This window comes from Pogoniulus pusillus, chromosome 33 (genome assembly GCF_015220805.1).
Source record: "Pogoniulus pusillus isolate bPogPus1 chromosome 33, bPogPus1.pri, whole genome shotgun sequence".
In the NCBI taxonomy this organism is placed as follows: domain Eukaryota; kingdom Metazoa; phylum Chordata; class Aves; order Piciformes; family Lybiidae; genus Pogoniulus; species Pogoniulus pusillus.
In genome coordinates this window covers 14542366-14562997 of record NC_087296.1, presented here as the reverse complement: position 1 = coordinate 14562997, position 20632 = coordinate 14542366, and the positions used below count along the sequence as shown (strand labels likewise).

Here is a 20632-nt window from a genome sequence, read left to right as displayed (position 1 = left end):
GGGAACAGGACAGGGAGAAGAAGAAAAATATTCTTAGGCTTTTTAATACTTAGGGGTTTTAATACTTTGTTCTGTGTTTGATAATTGAGTATGTGCCTAAGATACTTTTGGCCCTGTCACCATTCACTGACTACAAGTGTAGTGTAAGTGATCTGTCTGAGCTCCTCTGGAGCCCTGCTGATGGCATTAGTTGTAAGGATAATCTGAAGTGTTTTCTCATCGTTATGTTGATGATCTTTGGGCTGCCCATGTGTAGAGCACATTTAAAATCAGACTATACCACTGCATTGTCTTGTAAACATCTTTTGGTGCTGAATGAGTTGCTCTGCATTCCACACTTGAAAAGGAATCTCAGTGCCAGCAAGACATCTCTTCAGTCTTGCCTTTCATGCCAGAGTGTGTGAAGAACTACCAAAGTGTGGTGGTGATTGTTGTGCTGTTAATTTATGGCCATGGTGGTGTTAGGTTGGTGATGGAATTGATGCTCTCTGAGGGTTTTCCAACCAAAACAATTCACAGGCTCACAGGGTGTCAGGGGTTGGAAGTAACACAAAGAGCTTATCCAGTCCAACCCCCCTGCCAGAGCAGGGCCACACAATCCAGCTCAGGGCACACAGCAGCACATCCAGACAGGCCTGGAAAGGCTCCAGAGAAGGAGACTCCACAACCTCTCTGGGCAGCCTGTGCCAGGGCTCTGGGACCCTTACAGTCAAGAAGTTCCCCTTGTGTTGAGCTGGAACCTCCTGTGCTGCAGCTTCCATCCACTGCTGCTTGTCCTATCCCAGGGAGCAGTGAGCAGAGCCTGCTCCCCACTCCTGCCCCCCAGCCCTCAGATAGTTATAGACATTGATCAAATCCCCTCTCAGTCTTCTCTTTCCCAGACTAAGCAGCCCCAGGTCCCTCAGACCCAGGTTCCTCAGCCTCTCCTCACCAGGCAGTGCTCCAGTCCCCTCATCATCCTCGTAGCCCTCTGCTGGACCCTCTCCAGCAGATCCCTGTCCCTCTTCTGGGGAGCCCAAAACTGAAGGCAGTACTCAAGACAAGGTCTTAGCAGGGCAGAGTAGAGGAGGAGGAGAACCTCTCTTGATCTGCTGGACACACTCTGCTCAATGCCCCCCAGGATCCCATTGGCCCTCTTGGCCCCCAGGGCACATTGTTGTGCCATGGTTGTTTTCCCCCAGGACCCCCAGTTCCCTCTCCACAGGGCTGCTCTCCAGCAGTCAGCTCCCAGCCTGTCCTGCTGCAGTTTATTATTCCTGCCCAGGGGCAGGACTCTGCACCTGTGGGGATTTTTCTGTAGGCTGAAATGTTAGCTTCCCTGTCAGCTAAATGTAATCCTTAGAGTAAGAAGCAAAGAAACGAAGCACAAAGCTCTTATCCATCAACCACACAAAGGGTGTTGGAAATCTCACTGAGGCTCATGAACAGCACAACTGAAAACCAGACTACCTTTGTATCTAGTGCAGCTCTTCAGAAGCCCATGAGAGATGGGCTGAAATCAAAGGAGAGACTCCTGGAGTTTCTCTGTTGCCAGATTTAGATGATGGAAGAAGCTGGAATTCCAGTTTGTATATCTGGATCTGCTCAAACCTGGGCTCCAGTTAACAGAAGGAATTCTCTGTTGCTTTTTGTCAAGTTTAGCAGCTGCTGGAGTGTGGCTGAATGCACAGTGGCAAATGCAAAGGGTGATGCAGCACTGTTAGCAGGGAGGGGAGGTTTGGAGCAGTGGGAAATGGTGATCAAGGCCAGGTTGGACAGGGCCTTGAGCAGCCTGGCCTGGTGGGAGGTGTCCCTGCTCACGGCAGGAGGCTGGCACTCGGTGATGGCTGAGGTCCCTTCCAAGCCAAGGTGTTCTGTGATTACAAGGGTGTTGTTTTCACTGCTTGTGTGTCCTCTGTAGATGGTGAAGGGTGGAGTGTCAGAAACAAGGATTGAGAAGCGCATCGTCATTACTGGAGATGCAGATATTGACCACGATGAGGTAAGTGTGCAACCTCCCAGCACCTGGAATGTGCCTTCTGTGGCCTAGGGAGGCCTGGGGCATAGTCCAGAAACCTGAAATAAGAGGGAGGCAGAGAAGTTGTGTAAGAGGGCATAGAAAGGCCCTGAGACTGTGGCAAAGTCGTTGGTGATTGTTGAGTAAGGAGAATGGAGCAAGCACCACCTGTAACTTTGTATGGTAATATGTGAGGGGGTTTCAGGCTGTTACAGGGATTGCTTTTTTTGGAGGAGGCTACATTTGTTTAGTGCTGCTTTTGCCATTTGGACTACTAAAATCACCTTGGTTCAGTACATGCATCTGCATAGATGAGAGTCTGCTGTGTTGTGTCAGCAGCAGCTGCCTGCAGCACTCCTTTTGGCTGCAAGCTTTGAAACACACCAAAGCATGAGTTTAAACCATGAAACACAGGAAAGCTGGAATCCAAAACAGGTTTTGCCTTGTGTTTATAGAGTTCTGTACAGCAAAAGCAATCAGTGATCTGCTGGCATCTTTTCTAAGTACCTTGCATCTCCAGCCATGTCTCACAAAGCAAGGTTAAAATCACTTCTACCTGCCCCATTAAGAAGGCTGAATTTAAGCAGCACAGAGGAAAATAATTAGTCAAGTGCAGTTGTCTGTTCTCTGTGGTGATGGTTACTCAGTTCTTACTGATTTTGACCTAAGAAGTGACAGTAACAGAGTTGACAGTCAGATGGAAAAGCCAACCTGCTGCACAAAGCTCCCTTACTTTACACCTGTGTGAAGGCTACACAACTCAATCAGACAGAATTTCATTGCACTTCTTGATTGCAATGTCCTGAGAGCTCTTGAGCAATTGAATTCACATTGTGCTTTGCATCCAGAAGGTGGCTTTTGGCAAGTTGAAGCTCTTCTTGAAACTCATGATTAAATGCTGGGGCTGCTCAGCATCAGAGATGGCTCTTGGTTGCTGTGGGACATAGACATGGTCAATGCACTTCCGTGCACAGATGTCTGGAAAGGTCACAGGCTGCTTTGAGTAGGCCAGACCGTGCTCTAAGCCTGTCTTTGACTGGAGTTAAGAGGGTAATGATGTAAAAAAGTCAACCATAAAAAAGTACCAAACGGAGTTTTGATCACTGAAGTGAGCAGCAGCAGTGAGCAGCTGTTACCACTTTTTCTGCAGTGAATGTGGAGCTCTTTAAATGCACACACTACATGCTGGGTGTTTATTCTTTTGTCTCTCTACATCAGAAAAACAGTTTTCAATAGGGAAATGATGCTTCAGTTTGCAGTTCCAGAGTGCAAATGCTTGTACTGCTTCCTGTAACTTCACAGAGGCTTCAGTCGGTGTCACTGTTCAGGGCTTGATTACAAACACCAATGTTTAAATCTTAACAGCCACTTCCTTTTAAATCCTCACTCGCACTGCAGAGCTTGCACTTGGCCTGCTGTGGAGGAGGAGCCAGTGAGGAATGGTTGGGATGAATGCTTCAGCAGCCCTCGGCATTGTAGGCATGCTCATGCTCTCTGACCTCCTGTGCTTAGTTCCTTCCTAGGCTGTCAAATGCAGTACCCTGTAACTGTTCAGGTAGCTGCTGCTGGGATTTCCAGGCTCTCTTCAGTTAGTGATTTCTTCTCCCACCTGTGGCTTAGGAAATACAATACATGGACTGGATGAGGGGGCTGGGCTTGTTCAGCCTGGAGAAGACTCTGGAAGGACTTAGAGCTGCCTCCCAATACCTGAAGGGGGCTACAGGAGAGCTGTGGAGAGACTTTTCATGTGGGTGTCTAGAGACAGGACAAGGGAAAATGGTTTGAACCTGAGGCAGAGCAGAGTTAACTGGAGCTGAGGAAGAAGCTCTTCCATATGAGGGTGTTGAGACACTGGCACAGGCTACCCAGGGAGGCTGTGGATGCCTGCTCCCTGCAGGTGTTCAAGGCCAGGCTGGATGAGGCCCTGAGCAAGCTGTAGTCAGGAGGCAGGGTGGGTGGAGCAGGTGATCTCTGTAGTCCCTTCCAGCCCAAAGCCTTCTGTGATTCTGTGCAGCCCTCACTTTGCTACATGAATATAAACCTCTGTGTTGCACTGTACTTTCCCTGCCCCTAGTGTATTGTTGTTTTCAGTTGTGGCTGATCCTAATGTGAGCAGGGAGGTTGCTGCTGCCTCAGAATGCCTCCCAGTTTCTTCTCTTTTTTGTCATATGTTGGTTTCCAACAGTAACACAGCTGACTGAGACCACATTGAGACTGGGGAGGAAATAACAGGTCCCAAGTGCTCTTTCTCCTGTTCTGCCTTGGAAGGTGCTTTTCTGTGGTTGCCTGTAAAGGCTTGTATAGAATAGACCAGGACAGGGCCCTGCAGGAACCATGCAGCCTAACTGCCAGCTCTTTGCATTGCTACATCCCTCAGTTCTTGAAATGTGGAGGAGAGATTGTAAGAAACAGCAGTAATTACATTGGCATTTCCCTGAGTTAAGCCAGGGAAGATCTCCTGACCTGGTGAGAGGAGAAAAGGGAGATTCTAGTACTGAGAGAGACATTTTTGTGCTGCTCTTCCCCCAGAGCTTCAGTACCATGATCTTAACATTCTGTAGTGTGCATTCTTCTTAAGCCTCTATTTGCTAGAGCTGTTGTGTAAGTGCCAAACCCCCTGAGGTGTAAGAATGCTTTTTGCCCCCTGGAATGGGCTAGGTAAGCTCCAGAGTAATGTTATGGATAGTTATCTACTGGAAATTTGGGGTACATTTTTAACACAGTAGTTTGGCTGGGGTCTTATGGTTGGATTTTGTGTTTGGGGGGATTGGTTGGTTTTGGGGAGGGGTTTCTTTGGGTCAGGTTTTTGTTCTGGCTTGGTTTATTGGTTTGGGTTGGGGCTTTGTTCTGGCTTGGTTTATTAGTTTGGGTTGAGGTTTTGTTCTGGCTTGGTTTATTGGTTTGGGTTGGGGTTTTGGTTTTGTTTGGTTTATTGGTTCAGGTTGGGGTTTTGTTCTGGCTTGGTTTATTGGTTTGGGTTGAGGTTTTGTTCTGGCTTGGTTTATTGGTTCAGGTTGGGGTTTTGTTTTTGTTTGGTTTATTGGTTTGGGTTGGGGTTTTGTTTTTGTTTGGTTCGTTGGTTTTAGTTGAGATTTTGTTCTGGCTTGGTTTATTGGTTTGGGTTGGGGTTTTGTTTTGGCTTGGTTTATTGGTTCAGGTTGGGGTTTTGTTTTGGCTTGGTTTATTGGTTTGGGTTGGGGCTTTGTTTTGGCTTGGGTTGGGTTTTTTTCTGGCTTGGTTTCTTGTTTGGTTGGTTTGGGTTGGTTTGGGTTGGTTTGGTTGGTTTGGGTTGGTTGTTTTTTCATATGTTTGGGTTTTTTTCCCATTGTTGTTATTAGTTTTTGTTGGTTTGGTTTTTACCCTGAGCCTTTCCAGGCTTTAGGAATCCTTTGTTCTGAACAACTATACCAGAACTTCCAGTGCTGCTCCCTTGTTCTGTGGCCCCACATGAATGTCCTCTTGCTGTTGCTGAGTTACATCTTTCAAACACATTTACAGGCCCTGGCACAGGCAATAAAAGAAGCCAAAGAACAGCACCCAGACATGTCTGTGACAAGAGTGGTGGTGCACAAAGAAACTGAACTTGCTGAGGAAGATGAAGAGTAAAATACAAAATGCCCTCAAGCAGTGATTTTAGGTAAGCCTATATAAATATGTACAAAGATACATTTCACAGAGGAAAATGGAGCAGCAGTTTTCTGTTGCACTCTGCAATGAAAAGCTTGAAGAGTGCAGGATGATACCTGCTGCCACAGCATGGTGACTCCAAACAGGCACTTGCAGAGGACTCCTGCTCTAAGATTTTTTTATCTTCTATCCAGTTTGATGTTGATTTTCACTGCAGATGTTCCTGTGTATATGTCTCATTTTTGCCACAGTGCTCTCATGGCATAGCCTGCAGTGCTTGGTCAGTCGTAGAATGGCTTAGGTTGGAGGGGATCTCAGAGGTCATCTGCTCCAACCCTCTGCCATGAGAGTTGTAGTTTATATTGTTTATGTCCAGTTGTAGTTTATATTGTTTATTATATCAAGTTGCAGTTTCTGTTGTTTATTATATCAAGTTATCATTTATGTTGGAGGGCTTCTGGGCTATTTCAGCAGAGCATGAAGGATGTGTCCCATTTTCCTGTCCAGTTGCAGCCTTGCCTTACATCTTGCATGTGCTGTGTGCCATTCCCAGCAGTGAACACTTGCACATTTTAATTGAGTCAACTAATTCTTAATCCTTAAACACAAAGAAATACTTAACCTTTTATCACTCTCTCAGGCAAGGAGGCAAATGCATTGCAAACTCAAGCTTTAAAGCCTCTTACCAGTTGAAAGAGGTATTTGAAAGCAGGTCAGTTTAGTAAGCTCTCATTTCATAAAGGGGAAAGAAGACCCCTCAGACCTACTCTGCTTGGTGGATCCAACAGAAAGATCACTCAGTAAATTGCTGGGGCACTGGTTACACGCTGCTGGTTTAGAGATCAGTGGAGCTTCAGGCTTCCTTTGCTCCTCACACTGCTTGATATCCTCAAACTGAAGCTTCAGAGGTTTTGAACTTGGTTGATGATTGACTTGTTTGGAATAGTTAAATAGCAGTGGGAGAGATTAAAAATTGAACTTTTGAAAGCAGTGTTTTAAGCCTTTGTTGGGAGACACCTTTGCTGCTGCTGCTGTGTCTGTGCTTAGCTAGAAAAGCAGAGATGGTTCTGACACATCTCAAGAGGCAAAACTGCTTTCCTGCAGGTTTCCTTATGGAGCACACAGCTGTGGAACGGTGCTCGCAGTGTGTCAGAGAGTGTCAGATGGTTTGGCTGAGTCCTCTTTAGCTTTTGGGCTGAAATGTTTATGAGATGATAAAAGAGAACTAATATGAAGACATGTCACCATGCTGCTCTTGGATTTGAGGCCTGCTGACTTGTTGGTCTGCTGATGCCTGTCACTTAAAAAGTCACAGAACCATGGAATTGTTTGGGCTGGATCACTGAGTCCAGCTGTCAACCGACCCCACCATGGCCATTAAGCTATGTCCCCAGGTGCCATGGTCAGGGGTTTCTTCAACACCTCCAGGGATGGACTCTACCTCTCTGGGCAGCCTGTTTCAATCCCTGACCACTCCTGCAGATCATATCCAACCTAATCCTCCCCTGTGAGCTGTGTGCTCAAACTAGCACACCCTGGCACAATGTCAGGACACTTCCTCTACTTCTATCACCTGATAGTAGGCAGAAGAGCCCAACCCCTACCTCACTGCAGCCTCCTTTCAGGGAGCTGCAGAGAGCAATGAGCTCTGCCCTCAGCCTGCCCTTCTCCACACTGCACACCCTCAGCTGCTCCTCCCCAGCCCTGTTCTCCAGACCCTTTCCCAGCTTTGATGCCCTAACAGGGCAACTGAGATCTCTAAACCCAGGCCACCTGAACTGCCTTGAACATCTGCCTGCAGCTGGGACCACCTGGGGCCCTGTGTCCTCCTGCAGCAGAAAGTGAAGGGCAGGTGGGACTGCAGACATGGCTCTGGACAGGGCATTCAGGCACTGGAGTCATGGCACAGGTTTTGAGCAGTTACTCATGAGGGGATGAAAGCTCTGCCCCAGGGACTGGGGCAGTGCTGCTTGTGTGGACTTGTTTTCTGCCATAGAAGTGACAGACTCAGCACTCTGAGGGGTTCTTAAGTCATCAAATACCCTTTGGTTTTATTTATTTATGCTCTAGATTGTGGATTGCAGTTTTCAGTAGACTGTGCAAGAGGTGACTGCTAAAGCACCCTGAGAAGGTGGGGGAGGGAGAAAAGTCACTGCGGGAAGGAAAGCATTCACAGAAACTGAATTGCTGCAGGAGCCCTGGGTGCAGTTCTGGGCACAGCAGTGTAGGGAAGATACCGAGGTGCTGGAGGGCATCCAGGGAGGAGCAGCGAGGACAGTGAGGGCTTTGGAGGGCATCGTATGAGGAGAGGCTGAGGGAGCTGGTGTTGGTTAGGCTGCAGAAGAGGAGGCTGAAGGGAGACCTCATTGCTCCAGGAGGCTGGAGTGTGGTGGCAGTTGGTCTCTCCTCCCTAGTAACCAGTGACAAGACAAGAAGGGATCTGGCAAGAGGAAGAAATGGCTCAGTTGGGCCAGGGGAGGTCTGAGTTGGACATTTAGAAAAATGTCTTTGCTGCAGGAGTGGTCAGGGACTGGCACAGGCTGCCCAGGGAGGGGCTGGAGTCCCTGTCCCTGGAGGTGTTCAAGGAGCTGTACAAGTGGTGCTTCAGGACACAGCTCAGCGGTCAGGGTGGCTGGGTTATGGCTGGACCTGGTGATCTTCAAGGCCTTTTCCAGCCTTAGTGGCTCTATGTCTCAGTGACTGAAGTGGGCTTCACTCAATTGTGTTTCGTGGTTCCTGCCTAAGGTCACTTCCTACGAAGAACAAACGTGGGGAAAGTGCCTGTTGGACTCTCTCCTTGTGTCCTTTAGGAATGCCTCTCTAATTGTCCCTCTCCTTTTTCTTTCAGAAGTAAAAGCAACACTGCCCGTGAAGAACTGTAACCATTCCAAGCCATCACCACTCCACCCAGCTCCCCAGGCCTGGCAGCCATCTGCAGCTGTTCAGCCTTCAATGCCAACACCAAACTCCAGTTTTACAGCTTTGCTCTATTCTCCCTTACAACCTTTCTCCTTTCCCCCCCCCCCAATAACCACTTGTTAACCTTCTTAGAGTTGTTTTTTATCCGATGCAGTTGGAGGGCATGATCTTCTCCTGCACAAATACTGGGATTTGTGGAGCTGATTCTTAGCTGTATGAAAGTGGACAGCACCAATACACCAACCAAAAGGAGCCTGGCAGGCACTGTTCACTGGAGCACGTGGTAGCTGTGCAGGAAGGGGATCTTGACTAATTTAGAGGTAGAGAGGCTTTTGTCCTAAGTATTTCAAGTGAAGTCTCTGGCTGGAGGAACTTAGAGATCCTCTGGTGGTTGTTATTTTTTCAGGTGATTCAGGTAAATCTTTGCTATCACAGAACTAAGAGTTTTATAAAAACACTTCCTGGCGTTTTGAAACAGAAACAAACAGAACTTGTACTTCTTTGGGTCAATTTTATACTGCTCTCTCTGTAACTCTTTCTGCACTTAGCCTCCTTCCTCTGTGGAGCAGAGGGGAGCGGCAGGCAGGAGAAGGAGCTGCAGACAAGTTTCTTCTGACTGAGCACTGTGTTCTCTTTGCACTTGGGTGCCAATGCTCAACTCCTTGCAGACCTTTTGCTGTCTGCAGCATTCCAGGGAAGGGAAGGAGGCAGGCAAAGCAGTCTCCTTCTCTTCTTCTAAGAGGTGACCTAGGCAGCTTAAAACCTTAGTGCTTTCTTTTCTTACTGTGTCTAAACTTGAGCACTTCCATTCCTTGAACCCACTGTAGAATGCTCCCATGAAAGCTGTCTGCAGGTCCGAGCTGCCCTGTTGCTCAGTGAGGGCACCTGGCAGAGGCTTGGCCTGCTGGTCCATGCAGGGGGTTAGGATACTGGCCAGCAGGCTCTAGAAAGTAAGCAGGCAGCACCATCCCTTGAGACTGCCACTGAGAAACCCTGGTAATTATCTGGGATTTTACTGTTACTTTGCTCTTGTGGGGAGGGGGCTGTTTGGGTCTGGGTTTTTTTGCTGTTGACTCTGTGTATAGTTAAAATGCCAAATTAGATTTATAGCAGCTTGAAATTGTATTAAGTGATATTTTGCTTTCTGTAATTCTGTTCTAAAATAAAGTTGTTTATTCTCTGTATGACCTTTTAGTACTCAGGTATCAACTTGGAAGATGTCGAAGGTGGGCAAGGCAGTTGTGAGAGCCAGTCACTAGTGGTGTCCCTCAGGGATCTGTGCTGGGCCCCATCCTCTTTAACATCTTCATAGATGATCTGGATGAGGGCATGGAGTCAGTCATCAGCAAGTGTGCAGATGACACCAAGCTGGGGGCAGATGTGGCTGGGTTGGAGGGCAGAAGGGCTCTGCAGCAGGACCTTGACCCCCTGGACAGATGGGCAGAGTCCAAGGGGATGGCTTCAATAGCTCCAAGTGCAGGGTGCTGCACTTTGGCCACAGCAACCCCATGCAGAGATACAGGCTGGGGTCAGAGTGGCTGAGAGCAGCCAGACAGAGAGGGATCTGGGGGTGCTGATTGATACCCACCTGAACATGAGCCAGCAGTGTGCCCAGGTGGCCAAGAGAGCCAGTGGCATCCTGGCCTGCATCAGGAATGGTGTGGCCAGCAGGAGCAGGGAGGTCATTCTGCCCCTGTACTCTGCACTGCTCAGACCACACCTTGAGTACTGTGTTCAGTTCTGGGCCCCCCAGTTCAGGAGGGACATTGAGATGCTTGAGCGTGTCCAGAGAAGGGCAACGAGGCTGGGGAGAGGCCTTGAGCACAGCCCTACGAGGAGAGGCTGAGGGAGCTGGGATTGGTTAGCCTGGAGAAGAGGAGGCTCAGGGCAGACCTTATTGCTGTCTGCAACTACCTGAGGGGAGGTTGTGGCCAGGAGGAGGTTGCTCTCTTCTCTCAGGTGGCCAGCACCAGAACAAGAGGACACAGCCTCAGGCTGCACCAGGGGAGATTTAGGCTGGAGGTGAGGAGAAAGTTCTTCCCTGAGAGAGTCATTGGGCACTGGAATGGGCTGCCCGGGGAGGTGGTGGAGTCGCCGTCCCTGGAGCTGTTCAAGGCAGGACTGGACGTGGCACTTGGTGCCATGGTCTGGCCTTGAGCTCTGTGGTAAAGGGTTGGACTTGATGATCTGTGAGGTCTCTTCCAACCCTGATGATACTCTGATACTGTGATACTGTGATAACTGCAGTTCCAGAGGCCATAGAACCTTGCAAAGCAAGGATTTGGTACAAGAAATCTGCAGGGTTGCCAGAGGGGTGGCACAGTCTTCTGGTTCTGAACACCATCAGTGGCTTTAGGCACGTTCCAATCAGCAGCCTGGTGTCCGTGCTGCAGAGAAGCAGCCTTCAGATGCACAGCAGGAGGTAATATGCCCTCAGTCTGCAGGAGGTTCTGCTGCTCTGAGCTGGGCTGCACGGTGATCTTCGGGACACAACCCATACTGCTGCTCGCTGCCTCCTTTATCACTTCTGCTGGCGCTGTTCTCACCTGGCAGCATGCTTGCGTAGCAGAAGTTCCTGGGTGTTGGCCTCCTGGTTTGGGTAACTTAAAGCAGCAGTAACCCAGACAGTGATCTCCGTGTGCACACAGTGACACCCAGCACAGCAGCAGTGATCTTGCTCTTCCCTCCAGCACCAGAGACGTTCTGCCCCTCAGCAAGGGGAGAACCCTGCCCCAGCCACAGCACAGCATGGGCAGGGAGGCTGCTGAGGAGGTGGCGAGTCTGGGAGGTGTAAGTGGAGGTCCAGGCCTTTGGGAGAGTGTCTGAATGGGTTTGTCAAACAGAAGTGCGTGAGGAAGAGCTCTATGAAGTCCTCCAGCTGTTGTTGGGAGGGAGGCAGAACTCGTTTGAGGGGAGGAAAGTGTTAAGTGTTGGTGCTTCAAATCCTTGTTGGCTTGGGCCGCTCTGGTGTGTTACTTGGCGCTGGATCCATACTGGCCTTGAACGCAGATGTATTTGATCCTTAAAAGTGCAAGTATAAGACACTGTAAGCCAAAGACACTTTCCTTCAGGGCTGTCTCTCTTCAAACATTAACCAGAGCCTTCTGTTCAGTAGTGCTTTCAGGTCAGTGTTGCTTGTGCACAGCTCTCACTACATTGGTTAAAACTCTGCTAATTAAACAACCAATGCCAGGCAGAAAAAATGCAAGCCCCAAGTGTGATCAGTGCTGAAGACAGTCAAGAGTAGCAGATTCTGGAACACTCTCTGGTTATGATGAGGTTTGGTTGTTACTGGTTTAATATCTGCAGCGCAGAACCATGGAATGGCTTCACTTGGAAAGGATCTCCAAGATCACCCACTCCAACCATTAACCCTACTCCACCACTAAGCTGTATCCCAAGCACCACCTCTGAATGGCTTTTAAACACTTCCAGGGATGGTGACTCCACCATCTCCCTGGGCAGCCTGTGCCAGTCCCTGGGAACCCTAACCCATAACCCTAAACCCTAATCCTAACCCCTAACCCAGGGTTAGGCATTGGCAAGGGACCTCTGGAGATTGAGTCCAAGCCCGTGCCAGAGCAGCATCACCCAGGGCAGGGCACACAGCAACACATACAAGTAGGTGTTCAAAGTCCCCACGGAAGGAGGCTCCACAGCCTCCCTGGGCAGCCTGCTCCAGTGTTTTCTTGCTCTCACACTGACAAAGTTTCCCCTCCTGTTCCCGTGGCACCTCCTCTGCTCCAGCTTGCCCCCAGTGCCCCTCGTGCTGCCCTTGGCCACCCCTGGGCAGAGCCTGGCTGTGTCCTGCCCACACTGCCCTGCACATCTTTAGCACAGCACTGAGGGCAGCCCTCAGGCTGCTCTGCTGCCAGCTCCCAGCTCCCTCACCCGCTCCACGCTAAGCCTGGGGTTGGCCTGGCCCAGATGCAGGCCCCTGTTTGTTGCCATGTTGAGCCAATCATCCATCTGCCCTCACTGCACCAGTCTCTGGCTTACAGAACACTGAATCCTGTCACAGCTTGGGCATTTGCTGTGGTCTCAGGCAGCACAGAGCACACCTTTTGTTTCCTTTACTGTTACGTTTTGCTTCCATGCCCGGTGCAGAGCATGGAAGCAAACCCAGAGCCCCCTGCAAGCCTACAAGCTGAGCAGAGCCAGCAGCTGCCCTTCCCTTGCTCAGTTCCCTGGGTCTCGGTGCCCCTGCAGTGGGGGGAGGCTGCCCTCCTCGCACAGCCCAGCAGGGCAAGGAGGGGCTGGTGAGCAAGGTGTGTGCCCCAAGCCTTGTGTGGCTGTGGGGAGCTGGCAGAGCACACTGCAGGAGGTGTCTGGCGCCCCCTGAGCTGAAGTTCTGCTCCCTTGGCTTGGTGTCAGGAAGCAGAACTGTTGGGAGCCCTTCTCGGGCAGCAGCAGCTGCTCTGCTTGCACATCGCAGCACTGATTTCCCCTCTCCCTTTTGGTCCCCTCTGGTGTTTATCTGCAGTTGGTTCTTTTCAGACCTGCTGAGCTTGCCTCCTGACATGACTCTTAGATGTCCTTCAGTGCTTGTGCTTCTTCTCTTTCCCTCCAGCTCTCCTGGGCTTCTGCCACTGGCCACAGTAATGCAGGAGGACCTTTCTGGAGTCTTGTTCCATGGCCAGTTCCTGATCAGCTGAAACATAAACCCAAGAGCATACAAATCCATGAGGATCTGAGCCATGCTGGCTCCTGCAGAGCACCTGCACAAAGGCAAGGAGCTGGCAGATGTCAGTAAGAACTCAGTACAGTGAAGCTGCCTAAGCAGCACCTCAGGATCACTTTGCTTATGATCCCAGAAGTCTTCAGAGTGTGAAACTGGGCCTGGGCCTCTGACCAGTGCAGCACTGACACACTCTGTTGGTAGACTCAGAAATACCCTGACCTTATCTGCCCCCAGCAGCCTTCAGCCAGGATGAAATCCTTAAGCAATGGCAAGGAGAGCACTGAGCGCGTCCTGGCTGCTCCCATTCTGGTTTACTGCAGCAGGGGCAGGAGAGCTTCAAACTGCCCTGGTCCTCCCAATGCTGCCTGTGGTGCAAACAGATCCCAGGGGCACACTGGCTTGGCAGGGACCCTTGAAGGTCATCTTGTCCACTGTCCCTGCAGGTAGCAGGGACATCTCCCACTAGGTCAGGCTGCCCAGGGCCACATCAAGTCTTATCTTAAATGTCCCCCAGGGATGGAGCCTCCACCACATCCCTGTGCAACTTGTTCCACCCTCCCTGTGCAGAACTTCTGCTGCCCAACCTGAATCTGCACTGCTCCAGTTCCAAACCATTGCCCTGGGCCTATTGCTGCAAGCCCTGGCAAGCAGCCCCTCCCCAGACAGGAGAAGGATCCTCAGGGTGGTGGTGTCCAAGGCTTGGAGAGTATTTGGAGAACCGGGGGGGGGAGGGGCCCAGTTAGAAGCAAACCCCCCCAGTTAGAAGCAAACACTGTCACAAGGGTTTAGCTTCCCTTGTTGCTGGCTCTGATGAGAAACCTCTGCTGCTTCGGCTGTTGGCTTCAGATGTCTTTGTGAGGAACCTTGAGGTGGGGTTTGATGTTTTGACATGGAGCCTGCCCCTGGTGGCACAGAAACAATGAACCAAAGCAGCCTTGCTTCAGTCATGCAATCTTTGTGTTACTCTAAGAGCTCTAAGAGTTGGTGAGGCATGGAACAGGCTGCAGAGGGAGGTGATGGAGTCACTCTGGAGGTGTTCAGAAGATGACTAGCTGTGGCCTGGGGGGCATGGTCCAGCAGTCACAGGTGCTGGGTGGAAGGTTGGGCTTGATATCTTAGAAGTCTTTTCCAGCTTGGCTGATTCTCTGATTCTATGAAACAGACACTGAAAGCCTGCAGGACCCCTGAGGTTCTGTCAGGGAGGGAGGGTTGGCATCTAAAGGGCTCTGCCCCCAGGCTGAGCTGTGGTGAGTCCCTTTGCTCACCTGATGGTCTTAAGCTGGCTCCACTTGCCTCAACAGGAAAAGCTGCTGGGATGCTTTGTGGAGCTGGCTGGAGGTTGTGGTAGACTGGACACTGACAGTCTCAAATCAAGCAGAGGCAGAGCTGGGACTGAGATTCATGAAGTATTAAATAGAGAGGAATTCATCTGACAGCCTTTTGAGTCCCAGCCAGAACACCTGGGGGCTGCAAACTGAGACTCCTCCATGGGGTGCTGAGCAGCCAGATGCTTCCATTCAGGCATTCTCTCAGTGGTGAAAGAGAAGCACAGGAGCAATATTCCTTTGGCAAGTTACTCCTCCAGCTACTTAGACTTGTGGAATCATACAACTGTTGAGGTTAGAAGAGACCTTGGAGATTATCCAGTCCAATACTCCCCCAGAGCTCACAGCCCCACCACTGCTGCCAACCACTGCCTCTCAGCCACCTCCCTCAGCACCACATCCATGCAGCTCTGAAAGCCCTCCAGGGATGGGGACTCCAGCAGCTCCCCAGGCAGCCCATTCCAATGGGCTCAGCTCCACCTCAGTGCAGTTCCATGCTGACTGATCTCCAGCTGCCACTTCTGGCCAAAGCCTGATGCAGTCATTTCTGCAGCTTCCCTTTCAACATTTTTCAAGGCAGCCCTTTCAGTACTGAGCCCTCCTGCCCCTCTCAGCAGTGCCACTCTGATCTGCTGGCACCATACCACTTTCTGGCTGTTGTATGTTAGTCAGGTCAGCAACTTGCTCTAAGGATGATTTCTACCTGCAGGCAGAGCTGGGTTTGTGGAGCAGGCCTCCTTGGTGATGAATCCAGCATCTGCAAGCACATCTCCAGCAGGAAATATCTGAGTCTGAGCAGCCTGAAGGTAGCTTCTGGTGTCCAGTTGTATGGCAACAGCTCCATTAGAGCCTGGAGCTTAAGTGCCTGGATCACAGATCACAGATCTCAGGCTCACAGCATGTCCGGGGTTGGAAGGGACCCAAAGAGCTCATCAACTCCAACCCCCCTGCCAGAGCAGGACCTAGCTCAGGCCACACAGGAACACATCCAGACAGGCCTGGAAAGGCTCCAGAGAAGGAGACTCCACAGCCTCTCTGGGCAGCCTGTGCCAGGGCTCTGGGACCCTTCCAGGCAAGAAGTTCCCCCTTGTGTTGAGCTGGAACCTCCTGTGCTGCAGCTTCCATCCACTGCTGCTTGTCCTATCCCAGGGAGCAGTGAGCAGAGCCTGTCCCCCCCTTCCTGTCCCCCAGCCCTCAGGTAGTTATAAACATTGATCCAATCCCCTCTCAGTCTTCTCTTCTCCAGACTAAGCAGCCCCAGGCCCCTCAGCCTCTCCTCATCAGGCAGTGCCCCACTCCCCTCATCATCCTCCCAGCCCTCCACTCCAGCAGATCCCTGTCCCTCTTGAGCTGGGGAGCCCAAAAGTGAAGGCAGTGCTCAAGATGAGGTCTCAGCAGGGCAGAGTAGAGAGGGAGGAGAACCTCCCTTGATCTGCTGGAGATGCTGTACAGGGCAGGGAGTGAATCTATTCCATGTTTCTGGATCCTTGAGGCCTTCCTCACTGCCAGCACTGTGCTCAAGTGCCCAGTGTGCAGGATTTCAGGAGAGTGAGCTCAGTGTACAAACTGCAGTGCTTCATCTGGCACCTAGCTGAGGTCTCCTCCCTGGCCTTGCTCCGGTGGGCAAATCTGCCCTTGCCTTGGGCTGGCACAGCCTGGGGCAGCTCTGGGTGAGTGGCTGCCTGCTGAACCATTCCCTGCCTTCCAGCTCATGGAGGAGCTGCTGCAGCCATACAGCATTGTCCCAGGCTGGGTTCTCACCAAGGTGTGCCAAGAAGCATCTGGGATGTCATCTTGGCTCCCCTGGCACTGCCAACGGAGAAAAGGCTCCAGAGGCAGCTGCTCTGGGGAGCAAGCCTGGCACAGTGCCAGGAGGTGTTTCAGAAGGGCTTTGGCTGGGGACTCTGTTTTGAACATCCATCAGGACTGACCTTGGCAGCTGGAAACCTCACCTAAGAGCAGAGTTTGCTGCTGCAGCTGGGCCCCGAGCCCGGAGGGCAGAGAGCTCACCCCGGCCAGACTGGGCACGCAGTGCTCAGGGCTCCCCTGCCGGCTCTGCCCCTGGCCCTGCGCCTCCTCTGTGCGCTCATCGGGCTGCAGCGCCCAGATGTGCTGCCCTGACTCTGCACCGGCTCCTTGCTGTGGTTCTGCCTGAGGACAGGCTTCTTGCGTGCGAATAAGCAGCTGTCAGACCAGGGCAGCTCCCGGCCGCCCCGAGCCAGAGCAGGTGCCCTGGGCGCAGGCAGCTGTGCGCTCAGTGACCTCCTGCTGCAGCGCAGCTGCTGCTCCCTGCTCCCTGCTCCCTGCTCCCAGCGAAAGCGCAGAGGGCAATGAGCTGGACTTTACCCTGCCTGCTCTGCTCTCCGTGCTGCCTGCCTCTCTGCAGCAGAGCAAGGGAAATCTTGTTCTGTGTGAAACTGGGGGCCTCAGCTGAGACCTGAATCCAATCTCTAGGCAAGTTCCTGCCACCTTTCTCCAGCAGAGCCTGCTGTAAAACGCAGCACAGCTTCATGCAGCTCTTACCAAGGTCTGTAAGGAGCCTCCAGTTCCAGCCCTGCTGCCATGGGCAGGGACACCTCCCACCAGCACAGGCTGCTCCAGCTCCATCCAGCCTGGCTTTCCAACACTTATGGTCATAGAATCACAGAATCAACCAGGTTGGAAGAGAGCTCCAAGCTCACCCAGCCCAGCCTAGCCTGGCACCCAGCCCTGGCCAACCAACCAGACCATGGCACTAAGTGCCCCAGCCAGGCTTGGCTGCAACACCTCCAGGGTTCTTGTTGTGAAGAACTTCCTCCTAACATCCAGCCTGAACCTGCCCTGGCACAGCTTGAGACTGTGTCCCCTTCTTCTGTTGCTGGCTGCCTGGCAGCAGAGCCCAACCCCACCTGGCTACAGCCTCCCTGCAGGCAGCTGCAACTAGCAATGAGCTCTGCCCTGAGCCTCTTCTGCTGCAGGCTGCACACCCCCAGCTCCCTCAGCCTCTCCTCACAGGGCTGTGCTCCAGGCCCCTCCCCAGCCTTGCTGCCCTGCTCCAAACACCTTCCAGCACCTCAACATCTCTCTGCAATGGAGGAGCCCAGGACTGGACACAGTTCTCTTCATGTTAATTAATGGCACCAGCACAGGGCAGGCTGCTGAATGAGCACTTTTGTCTGCCCCAAACCCTGACTCACCTTCTGACAGTTTGGTCCTGAGGTAGGCAATGAGCAGCAGCAGGAGTAAAGTCACAGGCATGAAGATCCCAGCAAAGAGCACGTAGCCAGGCAGCTCCTTCAGGAACACTGAGAACACATAGCTCAGGGTCATCCTCCCTGCTGGCAGCTGTGCTGAGCAGCAGCCTGCAGGTCTCCCCGGGTGCAGCCACTCTCTGCCCTTTGCTCAGGCTGCTATCTCCTCTGGACTCTGGTTTGTTTGTTAGGCTGTGACTCCCGTGGGACTGGAGTCCACTGGCAAAGTTACCCAACCACGGAGTCCAGGACAGTCAACTGAAGTCACCTGCAGCTTTGGCACCTTGGGCTGGGCAGGGCTCACTGCCCCGTGGCAGCTCTGGGCAGCCCTTCTGGACCATGAGCACCTCCTGGCTAGATCCCAGAACCACAGAATGCATCAGGTAGGAAGGGACCCTCGCAGGTCTCCTTGTCCACCCCCTCTGTGGTGAGGAGAGGCAGCTCCAGGCAGGTGCTCAGGCCCCCATCACATCTGATCTCGAGTGTCTGCAGGGATGAGAACTGCACCACCCCCTGGGCAGCCTGTTCCAGGGTTTGAGAATCCTTTCAGTGAAGATGTTTCTTCTAATGTCCAAACTAAACCTCTCCTGGTACAACTTGAGGCCATTTCCTCTCACCCTATCACTGGTTACTGGGGAGCAGAGCTCAACCCCCACCTCATTCCAGCCTCCCTTCAGGGAGCTGCAGAGAGCACTGAGCTCTGCCCTCAGCCTCCCCCACACTGCACACCCCCAGCTCCCTCAGCTGCTCCTCCCCAGCCCTGTTCTCCAGACCCTTCCCCAGCTTTGTTGCCCTTCTCTGGACCTGCTCCAGCTCCTCAATGTCCTTCTTGGCATAAGGACCCAAAACTGACCCCAGGACTCACCAGCAGGACAGAATCCCTGCCCTGCTCCTGCTGGTCTTTCCCTGCTGAGCAGTCCCCTGCCACTGTGCCCCAACTCTGGAGCATTCATGAGGTTGCTGTGATCCAAGTGCAGGACCCAGCCCTTGGCCTTGTTGAACCTCATGCAGTTGGCCTCAGCCCATGGATGCAACCTGTCCAAGTGCCTCTCCAGAGCCTCCCTGCCCTCTGGCAGATCAGCACTGCCTCCCAGCTTAGTGCACCTGCAAACTCGAGGGTGCCTCAGACCCTTCACCTAGCTCACTGATAGACACTAAAGAGAAGAGGCCCAGCACTGAGCCCTGGGGACACCATGGTGACTGTCACCAGCTGGATTTAAGTCCATTCCCCAGCAGGCTCTGGGCCCATCCAGCCAGTGCCTATCCCAGCAAAGCCTCCACCCAGCCCAGCCATCAACAGCCAGGTCCTGCAGAGGGCTGCTGTGGGACACAGTGCCAAAGGCTCTGCAGAAGTGCAGGTGAACACCACCACAGCCCATCCCTCAGCCACTCAGCAGCACCTTGGTGTGGAAGGAGGTCAGGCTGGTCAAGCAGGCCCTGCCCCTCATGAGCCCAGGCTGGCTGGCCTGATGCCCTGCTTGCCCTGCACAGTGGCACTCAGGATGCCCTGCTCCATGGCCTTGCCAGTCTCCTCTCAGCTGGGACAGTTGGTAGATGATGGGAAGTGGCTTGGTGAGCACTTCCCAGCTCCCACAGCCTGACTGCTGTGCTCTCCTCATCAGCATCAAGCCTTTGACCATCTGCACTTCTCAAGGGTGGTGACTTCACATCAATTTCCACTCTGCCCATTTTCTGCTGTGCTGCTTTCCTACTACAAGCATTTGTGTCTTCAGCTGGAAACTGGATCCAGGTTATTGATCCAGCTGACAGGCTGCAGAAGCTGCTCCTGGCCCTTGAGGGAAAGATGATTTTTAAACTGGATCCATTTTCTGATGGAGTTTGTTGTGAGGGCACCCCCCAGGAGGATGCTGGCACAGCCAGCAGGCCACTGTCACGGAGGGGAGTTTGGGTGTGGGGAATGGAATGTGAGGCCGAGTTTGAAAGAAAGTCAATGATTTGTTACTATAAACACTAGGGATCCCCTCCCCCACACTTGTTTGTGACTACCCCACCTAGTTCTTCGTCTGTGGTTGTGAATTCAAACCCAGAATGACCTTTTGGCAACAAGCTTGAAGGGGATTTATGAAGAGAGTCTGTGGCTTGAGATGGAGTTCCACTGGAAGGCTCTGAGAGATCACTCAGTCCTTAGATCAAGTTTCAGTTACTCACTGCCCGAATCCAGCTCTGAAAAGTTCTAAACACCGTGGATCAGGAGGTGCTGTCCGAGCTCCTGCAGGTCGGGGCCAAGCTGGGCATTGCTCCCGAAGGCGGGCGAGGATGGCAGCGCTGCCTGCACCCGTGCTGGCCCCAGCCGCCTGCGGCTTCGACGATGCGATGCGATGCGGTGCGGTGCGATGCGATGTGGTGCGGTGTGATGCGATGCGGTGCGATGCGGTGTGATGCGATGCAATGCGGTGCGATGCCATGCAATGCCATGCGATGCGATGCGGTGCGATGCGGTGCGGTGCGATGCGGTGCGATGCGGTGCGATGCGATGCGGTGCGATGCCGTGCGGTGCGATGCGGTGCGATGCGGTGCGATGCGGTGCGGTGCGATGCGGTGCGGTGCGGTGCGGTGCGATGCGGTGCGGTGCGATGCGGTGCGGTGCGGTGCGGTGCGGTGCGATGCGGTGCGATGCGGTGCGGTGCGATGCCATGCGATGCGATGCGATGCAATGCGGTGCGATGCCATGCGATGCCATGCGATGCGATGCGGTGCGGTGCGGTGCGATGCGGTGCGATGCGGTGTGGTGCGGTGCGATGCGGTGCGATGCGATGCGATGCGATGCGGTGCCATGCGATGCCATGCGATGCGATGCGGTGCAATGCGGTGCAGTGCGGTGCGATGCGATGCG

The 20632-nt window shown here is 52.6% G+C and overlaps 2 protein-coding genes across 17 annotated transcripts in view; one reads left to right on the top strand and one right to left on the bottom strand.

The window, feature by feature from the left end:
- The window catches only part of EPB41L2 (erythrocyte membrane protein band 4.1 like 2), a 141924-nt gene extending 132198 nt beyond the window's left edge, over window positions 1-9726 (top strand). For all 16 annotated transcript variants that reach the window (XM_064170237.1, XM_064170256.1, XM_064170248.1 and 13 more), the window contains 3 exons: window positions 1901-1981; window positions 5495-5633; window positions 8472-9726. In XM_064170237.1, the coding sequence (XP_064026307.1) occupies window positions 1901-1981; window positions 5495-5602 (189 nt within the window). In that variant the 3' untranslated portion in view covers window positions 5603-5633; window positions 8472-9726. The remainder of the gene's footprint in view (window positions 1-1900; window positions 1982-5494; window positions 5634-8471) is intronic.
- SMLR1 (small leucine rich protein 1) lies at window positions 3539-17857 on the bottom strand. The gene is made up of 2 exons (XM_064170258.1): window positions 17725-17857; window positions 3539-3611 (listed from the first exon to the last, which is right to left on the bottom strand). The coding sequence occupies exons 1-2, from the start codon at window positions 17855-17857 to the stop codon at window positions 3586-3588; spliced, it is 159 nt and encodes a 52-aa protein (XP_064026328.1). The 3' UTR covers window positions 3539-3585.
- Window positions 17858-20632: the final 2775 nt, after the last annotated feature.